This window comes from Gastrolobium bilobum, unplaced genomic scaffold (genome assembly GCF_033153095.1).
Source record: "Gastrolobium bilobum isolate Gb01-03AN ecotype WA unplaced genomic scaffold, APGP_CSIRO_Gbil_v1 utg122644, whole genome shotgun sequence".
NCBI lineage: Eukaryota > Viridiplantae > Streptophyta > Magnoliopsida > Fabales > Fabaceae > Gastrolobium > Gastrolobium bilobum.
Genome location: NW_026899305.1, coordinates 35,778 through 60,499, shown reverse-complemented (window position 1 = coordinate 60,499; position 24,722 = coordinate 35,778). Strand labels below are relative to the sequence as shown.

The window sequence follows — 24,722 nt, the reverse complement described above, 5'->3', positions numbered from 1 at the left end:
AGAAACTAAAAAACGCAAACCAAAATAAGTAAAATATCATTTGAAAACGCCTTGGCATTTTTCCCCCCTAGTAATTAGAAGTCTACAAATTGAACAATAGACATTCTCAAATAAGAAACTCCCCATTCTCCAATAGCAACTTATAAAAGTTGCAATAAATCAACAGGGTTGAGGGAAGTAATACACATCCAAGGGACGTTTGAGATAAAAATTTGCAAGCCAGTCTGCAGACATCTTTCCCATCATGTAGGAGAGATGCAGGTTAGCCAGACAGTGATAGTCTTCTTGAATAATGTAGCTAATATAGAAAAGAAAGATGAACCTGGAATGGTTAATGAAGTAAACTTTCCTCCTGCTCACAGTAGACAGAAACACGAAAAGAACTATTCGAGAGAAATGCCCTTCCAAGTCTGAAACAATTTTCAATAGATTTGTAACAACAGACATAATATTACTATATGATTCCAATTCATTCTATATTACATGTCCACAGCAAAAAGTAACCCTGTAAAATTCATCTCCCTCCAACTCTTTCTTCCATCCAACAACAGCCATTCCAAACCAAGTTTCATAGGCATTCAAATAATATTTTTTCCTTCTCTCTTTAAATTTCAGTGTTGTGTTGAGATAAATCAATGGGAACTGCAAACAAAGCCACACTCTTTATGTCAAGTACCATCCATCCCTCTAATCATTCCATGTTGCAATTTACTGTTAGCTCCCAACAGAAATCCACAATCATAATACGATACAATATTGATGCTAATATATAATAAAATGAAGGAAATCTAGCAAGCTGCAAAATTGTCTCAATCAAAGAACATATAAAAGCATACAAAAGAAATTTCTGCAAAAATAAACCATTAGCACAAGTAGAATTATGGTCATTTTATTGATGGATCAGTAACAAATTTTAAAACTAAAATCACATAAACCAAGCACCTTTTACTTGGAGTACATACAATTTCATTAGAACTAAATAACGCACCAGATAAAAAAAAAAAAAAAAAAAAAAACTCAGCAAGATACCCAATTCTTGTGAGTGCTAATGAGAGCTGATAAAAGCCCCGCAGAAGACATCAAAGTTGGCGTAGAAAATGGTCCTTTCCCATCAAGTACATCATCTACAGCCATTAACCCATCAGCCAAGTCTTGAACAATTGAAAGCTTCTTCATCAACTTCTTCTCTCTCAATTTACTCAACCTCGCTTCTTCTTCTCGGCACCCAATCCCACTCAAAACCGCCATTTCAATACTCGATTTCAAGCACGCTTCGTCCTCGGAAATCACCCTCAAATCCCTTAATTTCAACGCAACACTACCGAAGTAACCGACCAATTCAGCCCAAGCACTTATCTTCTGCAACCTGCGTGAGTGTTTGGGATCGATCAAACCCGATTTCGCGAGCCAAACAAACTGTTCGACAAAATAGTAAAAACCTTCCCCGCCGTAAGCGATCAGGTACAGGATCAATTCGCGATTGGAATCGACGCGCGAGTTTCTGAGCGTGTTGAGGTCCTGAACGAACTTGCCGAGCCTGAAGGCCTTTCGGCTAACGCCGAGGCTGGACTCGAAGCGCTTGAGGCGTTGAGAGAAGTTCGGGTTCGATTGAAGAACCGAAGAGGATAGGATCAGCTTCGCGGCGTATCTAGAAATCTTGAGAAGCTTGTCGACGCCATCTCTCTTGGCTAGGTAGGCTTCAAGGTGGTTCAGGAAGTCTCTGTTATCGTTTGTTTTTGGTGCAACGCAAACACTTGGTGGCTTGGGCTCAGGGTTCACTGGTGGTGCTGAAGATTTCGAATCCATTGCAGCTCCAATTCGGTGCTCAATGCTTCCCGCAATGCCTGAAAATTAAGAAAATTAAATCACTTTTCGAAGGAAAAACAAAAATACGTGAAAAGAGTTTCTTCGCATCCAAGGCCCAAGGCCCAACTATATTTCTATCTGGACTTTTGAAGAGGAACAGAATTTTTTACTTCCTAACTTCCTAAAGGCAGAGACACAAACTAGAAGTATTAGGGGAAGAAATGGAATGTAAAGATGACTATAACCCGCTACTAGTGACATTTATGATATGATCCTACGTATAACGGACCACCATTTTTACCGCTATTTTACCGTCATATGTTAGTTATAAAGACAAACTTTTAAAGTATATTTTAATGTACACCATTTAAATATTTATAAACGTTGATGTACTTTGATTTTTATAGTAAATTTATTTATTCCTTTGATTAATAATAACAAAAAATATTTATCCTTTTAAATGACATAACTTATATCATTTTACTTTCACGAAGAAATGAGACTCACACCTTTACTTTTTTTTGTCAACTCTCTTTCCTCCTTTATCTATCTTTCTCTCTCTTAAAATGACACAATTTTATATCCTTTAAAATGATACACATTTTTCCCTTAAATTAATACTTTCAAAAATTATAAAAACACTTAAAATAATAATCATATTATTATTATTATATAAAATGATTGTTATACAGATAAAAATTGTGCACCACAAACCCCAAGATTTAAATTTTCTTTATTTAATGATAATTTGATGTTAATTAATCTTCTTTATTTTGTTATTTTTAAAAATATGTATTGTTCTTTACAGTCAAAAAAAAAAATATTCTATTATATTCATTATATGATGGTAACGAGATCATAAGATGGCTGAGGAACAACTATAACGCATGATAACTCAGACCATTTCATCGTAAATGATCAGTTTGAGTCTGCTATACCTCCACAGAAAATGTTTAAATTTGCTACTAGATACAGCCATTTGATACATTCATAAATATGCCATCTATTTGATTGTTTTCCATGCCCAAATACTAGTTATATTATATCAATAGACAGTTGAACAAAATCAAATCCATCCAGTTCTCCTATGCGCCGAAATGGAAAATACTCACAGGATACCCAGAAATGAGCAAACCTTCCCTGCTAGAGCTTAAAGCCACTTTCTCATAGTAGAGGCAGAGCTTCAGCATATCTTTGTTCCCATAGTAGATGTCAATTCAGACATGAGCATGGATTAGGATCTCTTTTTTTAGGTATCATCTATCCATCTTTTGACAAAATATCTAGAATCTTGAAAGTGAAGGGGTTCATTTCCCCAAGCAACCCACCCAGCCAGAATTTCTCTAGCAAATAGCTCTATACATCGGGGAGGTTTTTGCCCAGGAACGTACTCCAGTAATAAATCTAACCACATTAGAAGGAAGAAAAGGAACTTCAGTACTCAAATTATGTGATAACTTTCAATACAACTTATTTACTCATGCCTTCATAAAGTGAAAATACCATGGATTAATCAGACAACAATACCTGCAATTGGGGGTTTCCTTGAGTAATCCCCAGGAATGCTCATAATCACATGATCATCCTTCACAGGTTTAAATTTTGATTCGTTATCAGAATTTTTAACCTAGAAAGTGCAAAAGAACATAAATGAGAGCTATTAACAAAGCAAGAGAGAAGGAGGAGGGGGGGGGGGGGGGGGGGGGGGATATTATACCCAGAAGGCCTATTAATTACACATTGCAAAAACTGACCTTCCCAGGACTGTATCCCAAGATAAGGCTTTCATATGGCCTATGATGAAAGAGATCTAAATCACTAATCAAGGATCCATTTGCTTTCACCTGCAATACACAACACATACCAGAAATTGGAATGGCATTACACACTTGTATGCCAAGCAAAGAGGATTCTAACTGTGAGATCACCTTTAACCAATAAAATTTAGCAGCGTAGCTCACTCCCCAAGCAGGAAAAAGCTCTCTCTCAACAAAACTAAGTAGCTTCTCTCTGTTGGTCACCCATAAGGCTACAAGTGCTCCTTCGGTGTGAGTAAGTTGCTTAATAGGAAGGGATAGAAAGTACCTGTTGGGCAAGGTTGTGTACCTACATTGATGACATATCATATCTAAGATTTCTTTCAAATAAGCTGCATTTCCCAGCCAGTTTAAACCGAGTAACAGCTATTAAGTTCATCAGCGAGTCACAAAGCTATCGTCATTAACAATATTATAGTTATTCATAAATAAATTAAAATTAGAAAAAAAGGGTTGCAACCTCTTAACAGGTTTGTGGGAAAGATAAGATGTACCAGAACAATAAAGAACAAAGAGAAGCAGGGCATACGTTAGAGGCAACGCAAGGCCAAATTACCTGGAATAGAAATCTCTTATTTAAGCAGACAATATCTGGTATAGGACATTTGTAAATACTACATCAGCCAAAACATAGTACAGCTTTTTATATACCTTGATTTCTGGTGAGCACTAGCATTTTCCCATGGTGGATCAATCACTATGAGGTTGAAACCAGAATCAGCATCAGCTGCATAAATTAATTAAAGGAAACACCAATTAAATATGATAGACAACACCTGGTTCCTCCTTACATGGTCACCTAACCACAAATAAACTCTCTACGAAATGCCACATAAATAACTTCAGCAACTGGGCTACCGTTGATGAAGGTGATTGTGGCATAAAAATAAGCGCTTAAATTTTCATATCAATGAACAACTACACAGCTACCCCATGTGAAGAAGAACCGAGGCATATAACAAGAAATAAAATTGAGCTATATATGCAACCATTACCAGGAATTAGATTGCGAATCTGTCCCAGATCAGACTTCAAAATATGAAACCAAATAAATATTAAAAATAAAAAAATGTAAGACACACTCCATTGGATCTGGGGTTAAACGTTTAATTGATTTCCTTAATGAAAAAGATGAACCTTTGAAAAGCAAACACATCCAAACACTTATTATGGAAGATTTAACATACCATGTAAAAGCAACTCTCTCTAGGTAATACATAACGATTGTTCAAAATTTCAGCCACTGCATCATCGTTAGTGTCATTAGCAACCAAATTATTGAATGCAGGAAGAAACCTCTCTTCACAGCATTGCACGCTATCTAAATTGTTTGGCGGCTTGTGAGGGTCAGGGTCAGGGTCACGGGGTCGTAACTTTAGCGTGACCTCAAGAAGGGGCTCTAGCTGTGATAGTTCGATGAAAGAGTTTTGGACACGCTGGCATTCTCTCTTGGAGGAACTAAAATCAGTTCTCAAATTGCTCAAAGCATCCAAGAGTGCAGGTGATTTTAGCAAACACTCGTGTGCCTTCAACAACAATGGCCTCGCTTCATGATGACGCTGTAGGGAAATTAGTTCTCTCTCGTTCAGAGGTTGAGGTTCTTTCGTTTTCCGTTTCCGTTTTCGTTTTGTGGGAGAGGAGGTAACGGTGGTGGAGGAGGCAGGGTTGGGGTTTCGGGGTTCGAAGAAACGAGGATAGTAGGTAGAAGGAGAAACCCTGAAGCGGTTATAGGAACGATTTAGAACGCGGACGGGATCCACGAAAACGGCGTTGGAATCTTCAAAGGAGTATATGCCAGTTTCATTAAACAATGACAGGTTTTGTGAGTCCTCCATTTATGCTGCAACTCACAATTCCATGCTCAGTGCGAACATCAACGAACCAGGTTTTGGGAAATTATATAAACAAATAATAACCATTTAATTTTGCAGGCCGATGGATTGGGCTTTTATAATTGGGCCAGTGCGACTCAACTCTACGGAAAGCAAGCGGGTTTCGTGTAACGGAAGAATGGTTGTCATTTTGAATGACAGAAAGTTATGTCATTTTAAGAGAGATACAGACACAGAAAATTTGAATTTTAAATTAAAAAAAATCACTCACTTTCTCTCTATCATGATTTCCGTTTTTCTGTGTCTATCTCTCTCCTAAAATGACATAAATTATGTCATTTAAAATTGACAAACACCAAACCCTTCCTATAACGTACTTTTTAACTATTTGTTTTTTTTAGAAAAAAAAAAATCAATGATATTTGAATTTTCACTATTTTGGCTTCGTTGGGCATAAAACAGTGCACAACAAAAGGTATTACAATATATTGTGGTTATTTCATTTATAAACACCACAAAAAATTTAATTTTGTCCATTAGTCATCAAATAACCAATTATCGTGTGATACACTAATACTATATTTATCTAATGATATCTTGCAATATGCTTGTCTAACATCCGTCAACGCAACCTTAAAGGAAAGAGGTAGAGAGAGAACAAGGAAGTTGTTGAAATAATGAGCCTCATGTCTCTTTCAATATGCCATGGCCCTAAGACCTGCTTCACAACCATTTTTCGTGGATTAGCACTAATTTAAAAAATTATTGAAATAGATTTTTATGAAAATTATTTATCAATATGATTGAATTGCACTCCCTAATCCCACAAGTAAGACCAGGGTGTTAACGTTGTGTGATTACCTTGTGAAACTGTCAAGGTGCTACCATGAGACACTCCCTTAGTCATTGATCACATCTAACAACCAATCTTGACACTTACCCTAAATAGAATGTCAAAATGATGCCATTTGGCACAATATTGGTCATCCATCCCACTTAACCCCTTCCCCATTCTCATATGTAACCCTTCAGCTCACCACTTACAATTCATCTTTTCCCTTTATATCATCCATTCTTCCTTCAAAAATGAGTTCAAATTACCATTTGTCATTATCCATCATAGTGATGGAAAATTTTCAAAGTCGTAGTGGTATGACTTTTGAAGGTAAAAAAATGAATCTTAATATATAGAAAGGAGAACCAAACTTTGAAAACTTTGATAATGTGTCACTTTCTCCTTAATTCTCAGCTTTGTGTTCACACTGGAGATAGTTTGAAAAGTTACTTTTTTTGGAAATGTTTTTTATTTCGTAAATAAAAAATTATAAAATATAGGGAGAGTCTCTAAAATTATAAAATACTTGGTGGCAAACAACTGTATTAATGATCTTCTCAATTCAAAATTGAAATTTGAAATAGGTGGGAAAAATTTAAAATTTATACAATGATTTAAATGGAGGCGGCTTTATTGATTGCATGGGTAATTGTTATGTATAAAAATGAAATATTGTGCTGCAAATTGCCTTTTGGTCTGCATCACAGCGAGGAACTTTACTTTCAACTTCTTTGGTCTGTTTCTCTTCTTCTCCTATTATTATATCGTTCAGCATAATGTATTCGAAGTACGATTTCATAAAGGATCTTAATCCTATGAAAGAAGATTGGAGGATTAAAGTGCGCGTGGTTAGGTGTTGAAAGGTTCCCAGTTTTAATCCAAAAGATTTTGATGACAATGTTGATATGGTTTTGTTCGTTTTTTTATCGTCTTTTTCTTTTCGGCAGCTGCATTGTCATTTTTTTGATTGATATAGTACATGCTTTCATTTTATAGGGTGGAAGAATCCATGCTACGGCGAAGGGTTTTTTGCATGTTCGAAAGAAAATTCGCGAGGGAGATGCTTATTTTATAAAAAAAAATAGAGTTGGGTTGAATAGTGGTAATTTCAGGCCAACACGGCATGAATATCGTTTGGCTTTCAACTTGAGGACTGATGTGAAATCCATTGTTGATGCTACTATTCCTGAGCACGGTTTTCATTTTGCTGAATTTGACGTTATTGAGAAGGAATCGTCTGACTCCCCGTATTTAATAGGTGATTGTTTTGTCTATGGTGTTATTCATTTTCATTTAAGATTTTTTATGTAGGAGGTTATGCTGAATCCATGTTACTTATTCTGTAGACGTTATTGGTTTGCTGTCTGGAATTGGGGAAATCCGTGAACATGTCATCTCTGGTAGGAAAACAAGAATGGTTGTCGTGGAGCTTGACAATCTGAGATATTTATGTTATGCATATTTTTGATGTTTTTTTTTTAATTTCTTACGTGTTTTTCAATTTAATAATGTTGAAAGTTTGCATGATTTCTTATATCTCTTTTGTACCACTAACATAATAGAGGTCAGAGCACTTTGTGGGAGTCCTACGTAGATGAGGTCCAAATTTTCTTAGCAAATAATCAGAGTGCCCAAAATGTTATAATACTTCAGCTTGCAAGGATTAGGTTTTAGGGGTATTCTTTTTTTTTTTTTACTTTTTTCTTTCTTCTTTTATTTATTTCGAATATTTTTTACAAATTTTGTAGGAAAAAATGGAATAGCTAATACAAAGTATACGACGAAAATAATTTTTGATTCCAATGTGCCTGAGATCGTAGATTTCAAAAAAAGGTTTGCTGCAGTATTTTTTAGGAGGCATTGCTTTTGCAGTATGCACTAATTTTTGGATATATGTTTATATTTCAGGATTTCGGGTGATCCGATCGAAAGTAGTCAGAGGTTGACTCAGTTGTCCAGCCAATCCTCATATTCTTTTGAAAATGATTTTCTAAAAGATACAGAAAGGAAGTTTATTACTGATATTAAGAATTGCAGTGATGTTACTACTTGCATTACTTATGGAACTATTAAATCCATCGAAAGTAAGTACAATTGGTGGTACAAGTCCTGTAAGAAATGTCCATATTAAGTGTGTGAAGATTTTGAGAAATGGTATTGTAAGAACTGTCAGAAACATTGAGATGAATATTATTCAAAGTAAGGAGGGTTTTGTTTGCTGTCGTTTTTTTAAAGTTAATCATGCAGGTTCAGTGTTACTGATGTAAATTACAACTTAATCTTTTTAGGTTCAGTGTTCAGGTCAGAGTTGTTGATAACACCGATTCTGCTTCTTTTGTACTGTTTGATAGAGACTGACTTGCTTTGTTAGGAGTGAGTGCTGGTGAATTACGCAAGCAACATTTCAAGCGGGTTTGGTTCTCAAAACTTTTAATTTTTATAACAGTGAGGTATTCTACTGCTTGGTATTTCGTTTTGTTAAAAATATATGGAAATATACTCTTTTTGTAGGGTGCGGATTTGGAGCATTATCCGAAAGAGTTGAACGTTCTCAAAGATAGATCCATGTTATTTAAAGTGAATGTGAAAATAAGCAATTTGAACGCCTACAATAAGCCAAAATATCATGTGGCCAAAGTTTGCATCATTGAATGTATTATCACATCATTTCTAAAGACCACGGCGGATCCAAATGTATGTTGTTTTTAATTTAACATTTCTTCACTTTTTAATTGTCTTTGGACTTTTCATGCGTTTTGACTTTGTTTCATTTACAAAAAAAAAATTCAGGATGATTCTGTATTTGACAGTGCTTGTGATGACAATATTGTATCGGTAGGGTCAGCAAAAGCAATGGTGAGTTAGAATTATTAACATAATTTTAAAATTTGATTACTGTATAATTTTATTCCACAACGTCTTTTAATTACTTATAAAATGGTTTCGTTGACAGGATGTTCAGAGCCAAATCTGTTAGAGTACTGGTGATGCTGATATTTCTCTGTCTCTGTTGACACCGTCTGTAAAGTATAGTGATGTTGTTGAAGACAAAAATAATTGTTCAGTTGTCCGTCCTCTTAAAAAGATTAAGTTGGAGAAAGAGTTAAGTTCTTACTGTTAATTTTACTATTGAACTGTATTTTGGTAGAGGTGTTGGTCTTACAAACTTTACAAATTTTATAATTTGATTTTCTCACTTTGTGTCCTCTGTTGTTTATTTTTGCACAGTTTTGATGCTGAAGCTGGTGACACCTTGCAGTAGACAAAAAATTTGTAACTGTTCAACATTTGCTGCCTGTTTCATTATAACTATGTTTTAGTTTAATTGTTGTATTGATCTATGAACATTTTCCTTATTATATTACCTTTTATCATTTGTTTAACATTGATCGTGTGTCCACCTTTGTCGTTTTTGTTTACGTATTGTTTTGAATATTTTGTTATCAACTTCGTTTCTTCATTGTGCAAAATCTTCATGTGACTTTAGTAATACGTTTTTCAGTGTTAAAGGAAATAAAAAATCAGGACGTGTTATGAAATTTATTTTGTAGTTTCAAATAGTTCTTTGCAGACACCGTTTAATTAAATGTTTGGCACAATTTTTGTTTGGGATGTCGTTTGAAATTCCCAATTATACCAAATTATAATTAACATGTTTTAATATTATTAATGGTGACGTTTTGTATGCAATTCCTTTTACTGCTCCCTTGAATTTTGAATCAGTCTGTTAGAAATTTGAAATTGAAAATTAAATATACCAACGCAGAAGTTATGTACCGCGAAGGGATGATTATATATTTCCAACAAAATTGTTGTTCTTTAAGAGAAAATTTGGGTTTAACGTATTTGAAAATTGCTGCACATAATGGTCACAACGATGCCAAGTACGTCTATTCCATGCTTTTGATGGTTGTTGATAGTCAGGAGCAACGAGACATTGGATTGGATATGTTTTGTTTTGTGAAAAGAGCCATCAATTTTGAGATATTTATGTTATACTTTTCTTGAATTGTGTGCTTTTTTTTAAATTGAAGAGCTATAGACGGACACTCCAAAAAACAGGGAGTGTCGTGTCCGACACACTCCGACACGCGGTCAACATTCTCGACACGTTGACCATTTCGACATGCGAATTTGACTGTGTCCGACACGTTCCGACATACTCTGACACAGTCAAATGGATTTTTCGTAAAAAAATTATTTTTAAAAAAAAATAAAATATATTAATAAAGTTTCCACTTGATCTATCAATTTTATTTTTTGTCTTTTTTCCCCTTTAGGAGATAAGAGATCATCTTAGCATCATTGTTGTCAATTCCTATTACACTCTTGTTGTATCTCCTTCTCTCTGATCTCTCTCTATATGATATTATCTCTCTCTCATTCCAGTTCCTATTTTTTTTTATTAAAGCTTCCACCTTTATAACGTGTTCATGGGTATTATTAATTTAGTTTCATTTTTTGTTAAATTATTGAATATTAAATGAAATATACGCTATATAAATTAGAAATATTATTTAATATTAAAACGTGTCCCAACGTGTCAAAATCCATATTTTTTTAGGATTGACATGTCAGAGTGTCGTATCGTGTCACGTGTCGCGTATCGTATCGGTGCTACATAGGCTATAGAGATAGAGAAAAATAATTTTCTTGAAATATGTGTTTTTAAGTAACTGTTAAGCTAAAATTTATGTAATTACCAAACAGCTTTTAGCTTCTTTTTTGTACTTTTAGCTTATAAGTAGTTTCTAACTTAAAAAGAGAAGATCCAAACACACTCTTAGTCAATTTGTGTCTCAACCTTTGGACACTCACATGACAGCTGCGCACGTATTTTATGTTGGGAAATTCGTTCCCTCAAACTCCAATGTCAAGCGGGTCCAGGGGAAACCCGTGGCGGGGGGCCACCGCCAATGAGCTAAGGCTACACCAACCGTAGCAAGTGGAACCGACACCATGTCTCAACCCAAAACCTTAAGGTATTGGGTTCATGGTCCTTTCACGTATATACTCTTCACTTAGCTCATTACCAACCAATGTGGGACTCATCACACTTGAATATCTCAACAATCTCCCCCTCAAGTGTGAAACCCACCATTGGTATGCTTCCCCTCAACCGAGTACCCGAAGCGCAAAGTACTCGACCCGCCTCCTAGCCAATCACTAGGCTAGCTCGAGCCCAATCCGGCTCTGATACCACTGTTGGAAAATTCGTTCCCTCAAACTCCAATGTCAAGCGGGTCCAGGGGAAGCCCGTGGCGGGGGGCCACCACCAATAAGTTAAGGCTACACCATCTGTAACAAGTGGATCCGACACCATGTCTCAACCCAAAACCTTAAGGCATTGGGTTCATGGGTCCTTTCACTTTTATACTCTTCACTTAGCTCATTACCAACCAATGTGGGACTCATCACACTTGAATATCTCAACATTTTATGGTAGCTAAATGGTTCTCCCTCAATTCGTCTATTTTTCGCTGCAAAGAATGATATTCAGTTTCGTGCATTTCCGGATTCAAATTGGGCTTGTTGCTCTTATACAAAGCGCTTAATAACTGGCTTTTGTGTTTTATGGTTCATCTTTGGTTTCATGGAAATTGAAGAAACAATCTATTGTGTCATAAAGCTCATCTGGGGTTGAGTATAGAGCCATTGCTTCCTTATCTTGTGAGTATTTTTTTTTTCGTGAGCTTCATGTTCCTTGGAGTTCTCCTTGTATCTTTATATTGAGTGTGTCTCTAAAATAAATAGGTTTAGTATATGAAAATTATATGAAAAAATTACCATTAAATAAGTTCTTAAGTTTTTGTAACTTTAAGATTATAATGTCTTTAAATTGAATCAACAATAAATACATCCCTATTTATTTTTCGGACCGACTACGTTCATGTGCACTAATAGAACTTACATTTCACGTACAGGGCGTGTGTGTATTAGGGTTGGCAAAACGGGCCAACCCGGCTCGACCCGGCCCAATCCGCATTCAGCCCGAAAAAAATGGGTCGGGTCGGGTTGGCTCGAAAAAAAAAACAAGCCAGAAAATCCAACCCGGCTCGGGTCGAGCCGGGTTAGGGTTGGCTCGATAATCAGCTCGCGGGTTGGCTCGTAAAAAAGCTCACGGGTTGGCTCAAAAAAAGCTCGCGAGTTAGCTCGAAATGATGCTAGTGGGTTGGCTCGCGGGTTGGTTAGCTCAAAATTTTGGCTAGCGGGTTGGCTCAAAAAATTTAATTTTTGTGGTTTGTTTTCCTGTATAAAATTATTGTATTTTGCAATCCAACTACAAGTAGAGTAGTTTACAAAATCCAAAAACATTAAATGAAACACAAACCACTCCACGAATCACAAGAGTCATTTATCATGATTTTTTGAATTACTCTAACTCACGATAACCATAAAACGTATGTAAATGATTTTTTGAATTACTCTAACTCACGATAACCATAAAACGTATGTAAAGCCAAAAAATAAAAAATAAAAGAAGTCCATCAGTGGAGAATCCATCAGTAAAGTCCATTGTATTAAAAAAAAAAAAAAAAAGAGTAACCCGCGAGCTGGCACCTGGCTCGTTTTGTGCGGGTTACGAGTCAACCCGACGGGTTGGCTCATTTTTGCCATCCCTAGTGTGTATGTGTCTGCCTTATAACGTGGAGTCCATCCGAGCAACAATAATTAAAGGTTATTTTCTCACTTATCATTGGAGAAATTTTCCCACCTATAATATCTCTCTTTAGTCACTGAATAGACACCTTATACGCACTGATTTCAGAGATGTTACTCTATCAAAATACAATCAGAGCCACCGTGTCCTTAGACACCATCTCTCTTGCTCTCAGCCTTCTCCTGAAATTGCTTACACTGACTTTATATAGAGTTCTGCTCCATATGATTGTTGTATTGAGATACTTTATCACTTCGAGAGAAACCATCTTAATATCACCACACAAACAATTCACTATTTATTTATTTTAGAGATAAATTTACTTCGGAGACAAATTTATTTTAGAAGAATTATGTCCAAAATTACACCATCATTTAAATTAATGATAATTATATCCTTAATTGTTAACATTAGAACCAGCTTATTTTTAATAAACCTTACATTTCTTTATTATGGTATAGGAAAATCTACCTTATTTATATTATTTTATATCAAATTATTTGTTTGTTTATGTATACAGCGAAATGTAAGAAATCACTCGAACAAAATATAAATAAATAGGACAGTGGGATTTTTTTATGTGTCTCACATTGAGTGAATAAACAAGTTTAATATAATCTTTAAGTCACGAGATTTAATGTGCTAATTTTTTTCCTTTTTGTCATAGACTTGAGTTATATCAATTGCTGCATTCGTTTAGATTTTAATTACAGAAATAATTACCTATATGATGTATTCCATATTAAATAAACGGAAAAAAATCAATGTAATACATAATTCGTAAAACTCTTCCATCTAGTAAGCGAGAAATAATTCTATGGTCCAAGCTCATAGAATTATTAAATGCTCTCACTCACACAGAAAAGGATAAAAAAATCAAATTAGAACAGGGATAAAATAGGAAAATAAAAAGTTTGATTGTGAGAGAGACCACAAAAAAACAAGGATGAGAGGGGACCTTAAATTTTTTTTCCCTGATAAGCCAAGCTATTTGTTAAATAAATAAATATAGAAGTAAATCGAGTGGTCAAAAAGATTGGAGTAACCCATATGCGTTGAGGATTAGAGAAATGATGGTTTTATAAAGTCTTGTATTTTTGTACTCGTAGAGCAATTAAATTACTATGAATATATATAGTGTAGAATTCTTTCATATCGATGTTAAATTTTAAAATTTAACATTAAATCCTAAAATTTATTAATTAACTATTAATTTTCAATAAATGACAATTGTTGTTTTTCAGAAATCAACTGAAGATTTGATATCAAATTTTAAAGTTTGATACCGATATTGAAAAATTCTATTCATTTTCAAACAATAATCTTGTCTAATAAAGATAATTATTTACTAGTGATCATTTAATTTTCGTCTAGTAATTTTTGTTTATAAATTTTATAAAGGGTTTTATAAGAGTTATGTTGTAGGAAAAGTGATTGTGTAATGTTATAGAGATTCGTTTTGCGTGCCGTAATTTTTTCTTTTTCTTTTTTCTTCAAAAAGTGTGGACCCTACAAAATATTGTGTGTGTAGGAAAGTTTGTTGTATCATGTTAAATGATAAATGCAAATCCCTTTTATAAATATAGGCCTCATCGAAAATATGCCCAAAGAAGAGGTAAGAATCTCCTGCCAGACAAAATCGAAACCCATTATTTAAGGGCAATGTTTTTCTCATGCTACATGAGATAGTATTATCTCATGTAGAGACATAATTGGGTGGGTCCCACGGTTAAAAGAAAAAAAAAAAAAAAAAAAAATGCTGGCTCGGATTGCGATGTGTCTGTGACGTGAGATAAGTTTTTTATCTAACTTCGTAAAAACATTTCTCATTATTTAATGCCATGAACTTCTATAGTAAATGTAACGCGAATAAGAGTGTTCCTTAGCATGAAAATGGTCCGAGGGAAGGGACCAAAGGGTGTTTCCACGTTCTCGATGTTTCACATTAATTGAGGAGGCAGAAGCCACTAATTATCGAGACACGTGTCAACCAATGAAAACGCAAATCATCCGCATTATCCGCGATATCGTTTTCCTCAACAGTCACCCGCAGGTACATACAATATTACCCACCTACCATTCCCCAATTCTTGGCTTTTTTACCCTTATAACCCTTTATTATTAATTAATTACCGATTTGACCTTGATTATAAACTATTTCAAAAATTTAACCCCCTCAAAAAACATAACACCAATCTGCCCCTGTTTGACCGTTGACCACCAAGCCTACCTGGGTACACCCCTCTGTACCCGGGTATTTTTTGAAAATTTTTGTCTACCCGGGTAGGGAGGCGTGTACCCGGGTATTGTTCTTCGTACCTGAAAAATTGCTTGAATTATTTACCCGGGTAGAGAGGGGTGTACCCGGGTAAATCTTCAACCACCCGGTATGATTACTCTTTGGATCTCCCATGCACTCTTCTTCTCCAAGCTTTGAATATAGAGGCACCGACTATCACGTGCTCTGCCTCTGCAACTTTTTTGGGTCTGTAAAGCACACAAATATTTTTCAATGATTATTTCAGAAAGAGAATTCTCAGTTAACAGTATAAATCCACAACCACAAACCTTGTCCCATGCATGTCTTCCCTGAACGTGATAATTCGTCATTTACCAGTAAAATGAAAAGCTGCATGCTCACACTAAATTTCTGTACCATGAACCCTGTCTTTATTTTCTTTCTGTCTCACTCTCCCCAATAGACCCGGTACCACATTTATATATAGGAGCGCGATTTTGACGTACATAAAAATAGACCCCATCATAATCGATACGAACAGGGACCGCTTTGATGAGCAGTAAAGTGTTGATGTATGGAAATTCCAAATCCATTCTCAAAGCTAAAAGCTCTTCAAATTGGTTAGGCATGCTTAACTTGATAATACTGATCTATCTCATTAGCTGTAAAAAAGAGAGAGAAAATACCAAATGGGTGGTCGAAGATTTACCCGGGTACACCCCTCTCTACCCGGGTAAATAATTCAAGCAATTTTTCAGGTACGAAGAACAATACCCGGGTACACGCCTCCCTACCCGGGTAGACAAAAATTTTCAAAAAATACCCGGGTACAGAGGGGCCTACCCGGGTAGGCTTGGTGGTCAACGGTCAAACAGGGGCAGATTGGTGTTATGTTTTCTGAGGGGGTTAAATTTTTGAAATAGTTTATAATCAAGGTCAAATCGGTAATTAATTAATAATAAAGGGTTATAAGGGTCAAAAAGCCCCCAATTCTTACCCAATTCCTAACAAGGTTGTCTTTTTTTTTTTCGAAATCTAACAATGGTATCTTTTTTTTTTTGATAGGCTAACAATGGTATCTTTACTTTATGCCAATGGTGTCGAAAGCTGTTTATTTTATTTTATTTTATTTTTCACCCCATGTTTTTGTGTTTTTGTCCAAAATGTAGGGGTGGTAATTTAGACACAAATACAATATAATTTAAAATTATATTAAATTTTTTAACATGAACATGACATATTTATTTTACAGATAGATAAAATATGATACCAATAACTTGTAATATCAAAATTTGTCACTTATTATATTGATTGACATGATATAAACAACTTATCAATTTTAAAATGTGTTATTTATTATAAAATTAATATGAACAAATAACTTGTTTATTGACATAAATATTATATAACATTATTAATGCGAGTCAATTTCAAATTCAGATTGACAAGCAACAAGATACAAATATTTTTTAATCAATTTTTATTAACACGAATTGAAAAATGGTCCACCACACACACAAAATTTCATTTCATATAAAGGAATCGTGTTGAAAATTGTTATCAATAACAAAAGTTCAAATTCCTTCCTTTTTCCACTTTATTATTATGAATGTGTTTATCATCTATTATTTAACATGATCACAAAAAATTTCTACACACACAACATTTTATGGGGCCCGCAGAAAAAAAAAAAAAAAACTTCAGCACACAAAACGAATCTCTATAACATAACACAATTACTTTTCCTACAATATAACTCTTATAAAACTCATTATCAATGGTAAATATCATGATCATTTGCAAGAAATGTCTGTTTTTCTTTGTTGCTGTTAAGGATTCCTTTTTCTTATTTTCCTTTACGAAATTAACGGCTGGATTAGCGCCGAAACGATCCAACGGTGGCCACAAGTGATAAGCATCAACAAGATCCACGGCTCATGTTGCTCATCTGTGGCGGGAAAATCAGGTGCAGGTAAAATTTCTGGCGGGAGAGAGACACAGAGAGAGAAAAGGACAATTTATTATTATTTATTATTAACTTTTTTTTTGTGTTTTTTATATTTTGTTTGTGTTTGCGTATGTGAGGCAGTGGGCGCCAGATAGCAGGGCGCGTGGGAGAGGAAATTTCCCGTGTTGGAGAGGACAACACCGACGACAGGTACAGCCTTCTGTACACGTGGGACCCTGCGAGGAATTTCGGGTGTCCCTTTACGTTCTCAATTCTACGTTGCTTCATTTCTTCTTTTGAATCATTCTGCTAATTTACCAAGTCATCCCTTTGAATTTTCGTCTCTTCTCCGTTAGAGTTATATTTATTATTATTTTTGATTTATCGTTCTTGTTTACTGTTGTATTAATTTGAATTCAATAGTTTTTTTTTGGAAATGAATTCAATAGTTAAAAAATTGTTTTTTAGCTATTAATTTTAAATTAATTCAATAATAACCAAACAGATAATAAAAGTGATAAGCCTAAAATAATAATAAATATAACTTTTCCCTAATCTAATTATATTTTTTTGTTGCGTAATTAAATTGTTAAAAAAATACCTACCAAAAAAATTGTTAAAAAGATTAAATAAAAAACTTAATATTTTTTCCCCTTCTATGTAATGGAAATAATCGCTTTTGGAGATTATCTCTCAATAATCCTATAAAATTCTTATAGATTAATTTAGAGTTTAGAGTAAATATAAAATTAAAACTTTAAATTCCTAAAAATTCTTAAAAAGGATTTGACGTCCTATGTATCAAATGAATTGCCATCATTTGGTGAAATGGAAATAATCTCATTCAAAGAGCTAAATACTTTAACACGGTTCAGTAAATGTCAACTTCATTATACGTTTTTCGATGGATATCTCTATTTTATTTACTTTTGTAATAATGGATGTATAGATTATTAAATTAGCAAGTGATCCCTCGTGACAGGTTGGTATTTCGTACTGTAAAGTTGACATTAAATATCATTATAGTACATAATGGTTCTAGCGGCCAAATTATTTATAGGATTTGAATCAATGTTATTAAAGTGGACTCGATTATTGACCCGATCGATATATTAGATCATTAAATTATTGATTTAATCAATGAGTCACTAATTTGATTGTATAATCCAATAAATATATACAAATTTATAATTTATATTAAAAAAATTATAAACATACTCATATATTTATAAAAAAAATATTAATTTCAAATATATTAATATGAAAAAAAAAAAATTACACATTATTATCCAACAAAGAATCAAATAACATAATATAATATTTGTGATACTAGTGCTTCATATTCAGTAGACCACATCTCTAGCTATAAATTAAATCAAAATTTCTTGCATAGTACATAATTAAAATAATTTTTTTTATATACATTGAGGAATTGAACACGTAACATATTGCACAAATACTCACACCTCTCACCACTAGGCTAACTCTAGATACTTATAACTAAGATAATATTAGTGTTGTAGGTACATAACATATGTAAATAATAAGCAACAAATCAAAAGAAAATAAATCATTTGTGAATTTTAAAAAAATGATATCTTTTATATTTTTTCCCATTTTTTTATGAACCAAGACGGGTCATTGGTTGAATCAATCGGGTCATCGATTTTCTCAAAAATTGGTTGGGTCGCACCAGTTCTGTTATTTGGCTGATCCAATATGAACATCAGACCGATCATATTACTAGTATACCGATTTTCAGGTTGACCTGACAGGACCGATCCAATTTTTTCAACACTGCTTTCAACTTCTCGGGTTGGCGTAAAAGAGCAAAGCATCCAATAAAGACAAATTTCATGGAACCACGTTTAAAGAAAAAAAAAAACTCATGCATGCAAATTGAAAGGTTATTCACAGGAGAAATATTTTTCCCTTATTTATATTTTTTCTTTATTTATATAATTAGATATTATCTTATATGTAAAATCGTCTATAATTGGATTTTTTTTTCTTTATCATTTGCACAGTGTCTTTAACTCTCGAGTATACGTAAGTAAGACGCAAATATTTTGAATGATGTTTGAATATTTATTATATAAGTAACGATGTGTTTCGATATATTTTAAATTTTTTTGGTAATATACGTTACTAAAATTATATTTTTTTAACTTTTATAAAAAAAATATAAAATTATTGGAAAAAATTAGAAATAATTTCGATTAAAAACACTATTCTTAAAAAGCCACAAATAAACAAGTCTTAAAATATGTTCTTATAAGACTTAGTGCCTATTTGGACTTCTCTTTTTTTAAGTTACAAGCTACTTATAAGCATAATCTAGGCCAAATAGAATTTGATAAAAACTCTTTTAATGAAAAATTCTTTTTTTATAATGAAGAAAAAAACTAAAAGCTCATAGGAAGAGTTTTTTTTAAGTTTTTATCTGCTTTTCTTGACTTGTGTGTTTTTTTTAAATGAAGAGCTATAAATATAGATAGAGATATAATTTTCTTGAAATATATGTTTTTAAATAACTTTTAAGCTAAATCTTTTATGTAATTATCAAACAGCTTTTAGTTTTTAAAAAAAAAAATTATTTTTTTTAATTTTAGCCTATAAGTATTTTCTAACAACTTTTTATATAATTATCAAACAGCTTTTTATTTAATTTGGTGATATAGAGAGTAGCGTCAGGATGCCCAAAGGACTGAAGCCTTGAAAATCGGGTTACGAAACCAAAATATCAATGGCCGAGCTGGACGAACAAGATAGGAAGGCCAGAACCAAGGAAACGGAAATGGCCAAGATACTCAAGACAAGACTCACAACGAGATTGGGGGTCAAGGGTATGGTCGAGACGCCAACAACGACAACCTCCACAATGATGAAGATGCTAATAACAGTCTGTTCACTGAAAGGCTAATGAACCATGGCAATCCCGCCGAGGTTCAAGAAGGCCAAAATACTTCCCTATGACAGGAGTTAAGCTCCTAACGCCCATCTGGAGGCCTTCAAGACGAAGATCCTCTTTAACAGGATAACTAGACTTATCAAGGCCAGGATCTTCGCAAGTAAATGACATGCATCACGAGGCTTCCTAGGAACTCGATTGATTTATTCGAGGACCTCACACGTACTTTTCGCCTGAACTTTGCTACTAGCAAGGTTAATCCCATGCCAGCTTATGCGTTAGGTCGGATTCTATAAAATGAGATAAACGTTGTGAAAGTATCTCGACCATTTTATGGAAGCCACGCATAAAGTGCAAAATCTAACTGAAGCAGTCCATCTGCGTCTGATTATCTCAAGATTGGATGGTGAATCCCTTTTGGCCAAGTCTATATACAAAAATCTCATCAATGATATGGAGGAATGCAGATGAAGATCGGATAAATACATTGACGTTGAGGACATGCAATGTGCTTATGGTGATGATCAAGGCCGGAGCCCAAGTCGTCAAAACCCAATCAAGTAAAATAAAGATAGAGATCGACAGGGACCAAAAAAGGTGGCCGAATCTCATAATAAAAAGGCCAAATGAGCACTACTCAAGAACTAAGTTTGATAGTTATGCACCCCCTCAATGTTTTCATATCTCAAATTTGGAGAGAGATTTCCCAGACCGAGCTGCGTAATGTCGAAAGAACTAAGCCCATCAAGAACAAGGGCGGCCTGGATCGAACTAAATATTGTGCTTTTCATAATGGCAATGACCATACTATGGATGAGTGTTAGGACCTCCAAGATACTATTAGAAGCACATTATAGAGGGGAAGTTGAAGCAGTACCTCATCCGTACTCAAGGAAGGAAAAATAACAAACGCAAACAGCAAAGTTGTAGTAAGAGCCCGAGCCCAAAAAAGGAGAATAGGATAGACTGAGATAAAGATCAACCCGACAAAGGCAAGAAAACTGAAGCCAAAGATGACGAATATCAAAATGCAGAGTATGAATGCAATGTAATAAGTGGAGCACTTAGAGGTGGCGGTGATACTGCTAGTACCAAGAGGAAGAACCTCAGAGTGGTCATGTTAGTAAGAGATAGACCTATTTTTCACCAAGGAAGATTTGGAGAAGGTCGTCTCAGGCCACACTGATAACCTGGTAATTACCGGGATGCTAGTTAATTGCCGATTTAAAAGAATGTTCCTAGACCCTATAAGTTTAGCTAATATTCTCTTTTGGAATGCTTTCCAAAAGATGAATCTGGACAAACAGGATTTAAAACCATGCATAACCAAGTGAATAGGATTTAATAGAGAGCGGTATCCTCCAAAGGATATATTGATTTGAAACTCACACTAGGAGCAAGGAAGGCATTCCGTGTTGGCAAAGTCCGCTTCATTGTGGTCGATGAAACCTCATCCTACAAAGTAATAATTGGCCGACCTACAATTCACAAATGGAACATGTTCGTCTCTACTAAGCATCAAGCTTTGAAAATGGTGGGGGTCAAAAAATGAGGTCGTCACTATTAGAGGAGATCATAAAGAAGTCAGAGAGTGTTACTATGAAACACTCAAGATGTCTCAGGGTGGCCCATCTTCCCCCCAAGGATCAGAGAATGAGAGAAGGTCCAGGCCAAGCCAGAGTTTGTGTATCCATGCGGCAACCAAATCAACATAGTCGAGTTGGATATGAGGGGGGAGTTACAAACCCAAAGATCGGAGCCTCAAGGAGAGTTAGAAGTCGTCAAAATAGGAAAAGGCGACAAGCGTTAACTAGGATCGGGAAGAACATAGAGGCCGAGATGAGAAAAAAACTTATTTTATTCCTGAAAGAAAATTATGATGTGCTCGCTTGGAAGGCATCTGAGATACCAAACATAGACCCCACATTTTGTTGCCACCAGCTTTCTATGTATCCCGGATCTAAGGAAGTATCGAAGAAGAAGAAAAATATAGGTCTTGACTAATGTCAAGCATTGAGAGAGCACATGAATGAGCTGTTGGAAGCCGGTTTCATCAGAGAAATATTATATACCATATGGTTTTCTAATATCGTGATGGTTAAGAAGCCCAGTGGAAAGTGGAGAATATGTATTGATTATACCAACCTCAATAAGGTCTGCTTGAAAGACTCGTATCTTATGTCTAATATAGATCAGCTAGTTGATAACTCTCTGGGTTTTCAACTACTGTCCTTTATGGATGCTTACTCCGGATACAACCAAATTCCACTACACCCTAAGGGTCATGAGAAGACCACCTTCATTTCTGAGAAGGAAAATTTTTGCTACAATGTTATGCCTTTCGGTCTAAAAAATATTGGGGCAACATACTAGAGAATGATGAACCGAGTCTTCTAAAACCAAATTGGAAGAAACTTGGAAGTCTATATTGATGACATGATTGTCAAATCAATTCAACCTAAGGATCATGTAGCCGACTTGAAAGAGACATTTGAACAGTTGAGATCTCGACGCATAAGATTAAACCTAGCAAAATGTGCATTTGAGGTGCTGACAGGTAAATTTCTGGGCCTCATGCTTACAAATAGGGGAATTCAAGTTAACCCCGACAAATGCATATCCGTCCTAGAAATGAAGGAACATCTGAATAAGAGGGAATTTCAACAGCTGAAAAGGCGGCTAGCAGCCCTGACAAGATTTTTACCAAGGTCCACAGAGAAATCTCTCCCTTTTTTCAAACACTTGAAAAAAGAGATCGAATTTGGATGGGAGAGGAATGTATAATTGCGTTTGCAGAGATAAAGAAATGTCTTGCGACCCCGTCAGTACTATCAAAGCCGGAACCCGAAGTGACGTTGGTCTTATACCTCTCAGTCGGTAAAGAGGCGGTTAGTGCCGCCTTAGTAAGGGAGACAGACGAGGGGCAACAACCGATATACTTCATAGGGCGAACTTTGCAAGGACTTGAGCTCAGATACCAAAAGCTGGAAATGGTGGCATTTGCTTTGCTCACTACAGCGAGAAGTTTACACCCTTATTTCCAAGGAACCCCGTGGTCGTAAAAACAAATCATCCTATAAGAAAAATATTACACGAGCATGATTTAGCAGGAAGGATGATAAATTGGGTAGTAGAGCTCTCAGAGTTCGACATATCCTATGAACCTTGACACTCAATCAAGTCACAAGCATTGGCTGACTTTATGCTGGAACTGATCCTCATCAAGGGAAAGTCTGAAGAAACAAATGACCTATGGACGATCTATATTGATAGATCTTTAAACATCAAGGGGAGCAGAGCTGGGGTAATACTTGAAAGCCCAAAGGGTGAATCCATAAAGCATTCATTGCACCTCAGTTTACCTACCTCGAATAACCAGGCATAATATGAAGAATTTATTGCCGGTATACTATAGGTGAAAGAGCATGGGGCTAAGAGAATAAATTACTTAACGACTCCCAGCTCGTAACCTTGCAAGTAGAGGGGAAATACCAGGCAAAAGGCCCCTCATGATGAAATACCTTAGTAAGGTAAAATAACTGTTGGCAGAGTTTGAGGAGGCCATAATTTAGTACATGTCGAGGATCGAGAACAGTTGAGCAGATATACTATCAAAACTCGCTAAGAATAAGAGCCCAGGAAATCACAAAACCGTGATTCAACAAAGCATCCCGGAGCTGACTTGCATCATGTTGATTACCAACAATGAGGACTGGAGAAGACCCATAGTGGCTTATGTAGAAAAAAGAATTATACCTGACGAGGTTTTAGAGGCCAAGAAACTCGTCAGAAACTCGATGTGTTACACCATACTTGAAGGGAAATTATACAAGAAAGGGTTTTACACATCAATGCTTAAATGCCTAGATCCAAATGAGGCAGACTGTGTCTTGACCGAAATTCATGAAGGCATTAATAGACACCATATGGGGGCAAGTCATTAGCTCGGAAAGCACTTCGAGCAGGATACTATTGGACGACAATGGAGGCCGATATTAAGAAGCACGTCAAGAAGTGCGACTATTGTCAGAGACACGCACGTGTCCATCATGCTCCCCCATAAGAACTCCAAACTATCATGACATCTTGGCCGTTCTACAAATGGGGTATGAACCTCTTAAAACCTTTCACTGCGGCTGAGGGACAACTCTGCTGGTTGATAGTCGTTATGGACTATTTCACAAAGTGGATAGAGGCTAAACCCCTCATTACTATAACGTCGGCAATAGTCCAAAGATTTTTCAAATGAACATCGTCAGCCGGTTTGAAAGCCCAGGTGAAATCATCATTGACAACGATACTCAGTTTACCGACAAAAGGTTTAAGGAGCTCATGGCCTATTTCAAAGTAAAACATCGCCTTGCCTCGGATGAGCATCCTTAGTCCAACAGACAAGTTGAGGCTGCAAATAAGGTAATAGTGGACGTGCTCAAGAAAAGACATTTTGATGGCAAGTGAAATTGGGTGCAACAACTCCACCTCGTTTTCTGGGATATAGGACCAACACCCAAACCTCCACAAGAGAGTCACTATTCAAACTGACTTATGGTTATGAAGCCATGATTCCAGTTGAAATTGGGGAACCATCATGGCGAAGAATGCAAAGGCTGGAAGGAAGCAAAGAAGAAAATGACGAGGCACTACATGTAGAACTCTACCTGCTTAACGAACAA

The 24,722-nt window shown here is 35.4% G+C and overlaps 1 protein-coding gene across 5 annotated transcripts; it reads right to left on the bottom strand.

The window, feature by feature from the left end:
• Positions 1-886: 886 nt before the first annotated feature.
• Positions 887-5,477, bottom strand: LOC133289360 (peroxisomal membrane protein 11A). Of its 5 annotated transcripts, XM_061487273.1 has the most exons (7): positions 4,811-5,477; positions 4,619-4,652; positions 4,275-4,350; positions 3,735-3,912; positions 3,561-3,650; positions 3,334-3,433; positions 887-1,844 (listed from the first exon to the last, which is right to left on the bottom strand). In XM_061487273.1, the coding sequence occupies exons 1-7, from the start codon at positions 5,456-5,458 to the stop codon at positions 1,018-1,020; spliced, it is 1,953 nt and encodes a 650-aa protein (XP_061343257.1). In that variant the 5' UTR covers positions 5,459-5,477; the 3' UTR covers positions 887-1,017. The 5 variants fall into 5 exon arrangements, with proteins under 5 accessions (XP_061343257.1, XP_061343258.1, XP_061343259.1 ...); XM_061487274.1 differs by lacking the exon at positions 4,619-4,652 and having other exon boundaries at positions 3,735-4,179; positions 4,811-4,951; XM_061487275.1 differs by lacking the exon at positions 4,811-5,477 and having other exon boundaries at positions 3,735-4,179; positions 4,619-4,763.
• Positions 5,478-24,722: the final 19,245 nt, after the last annotated feature.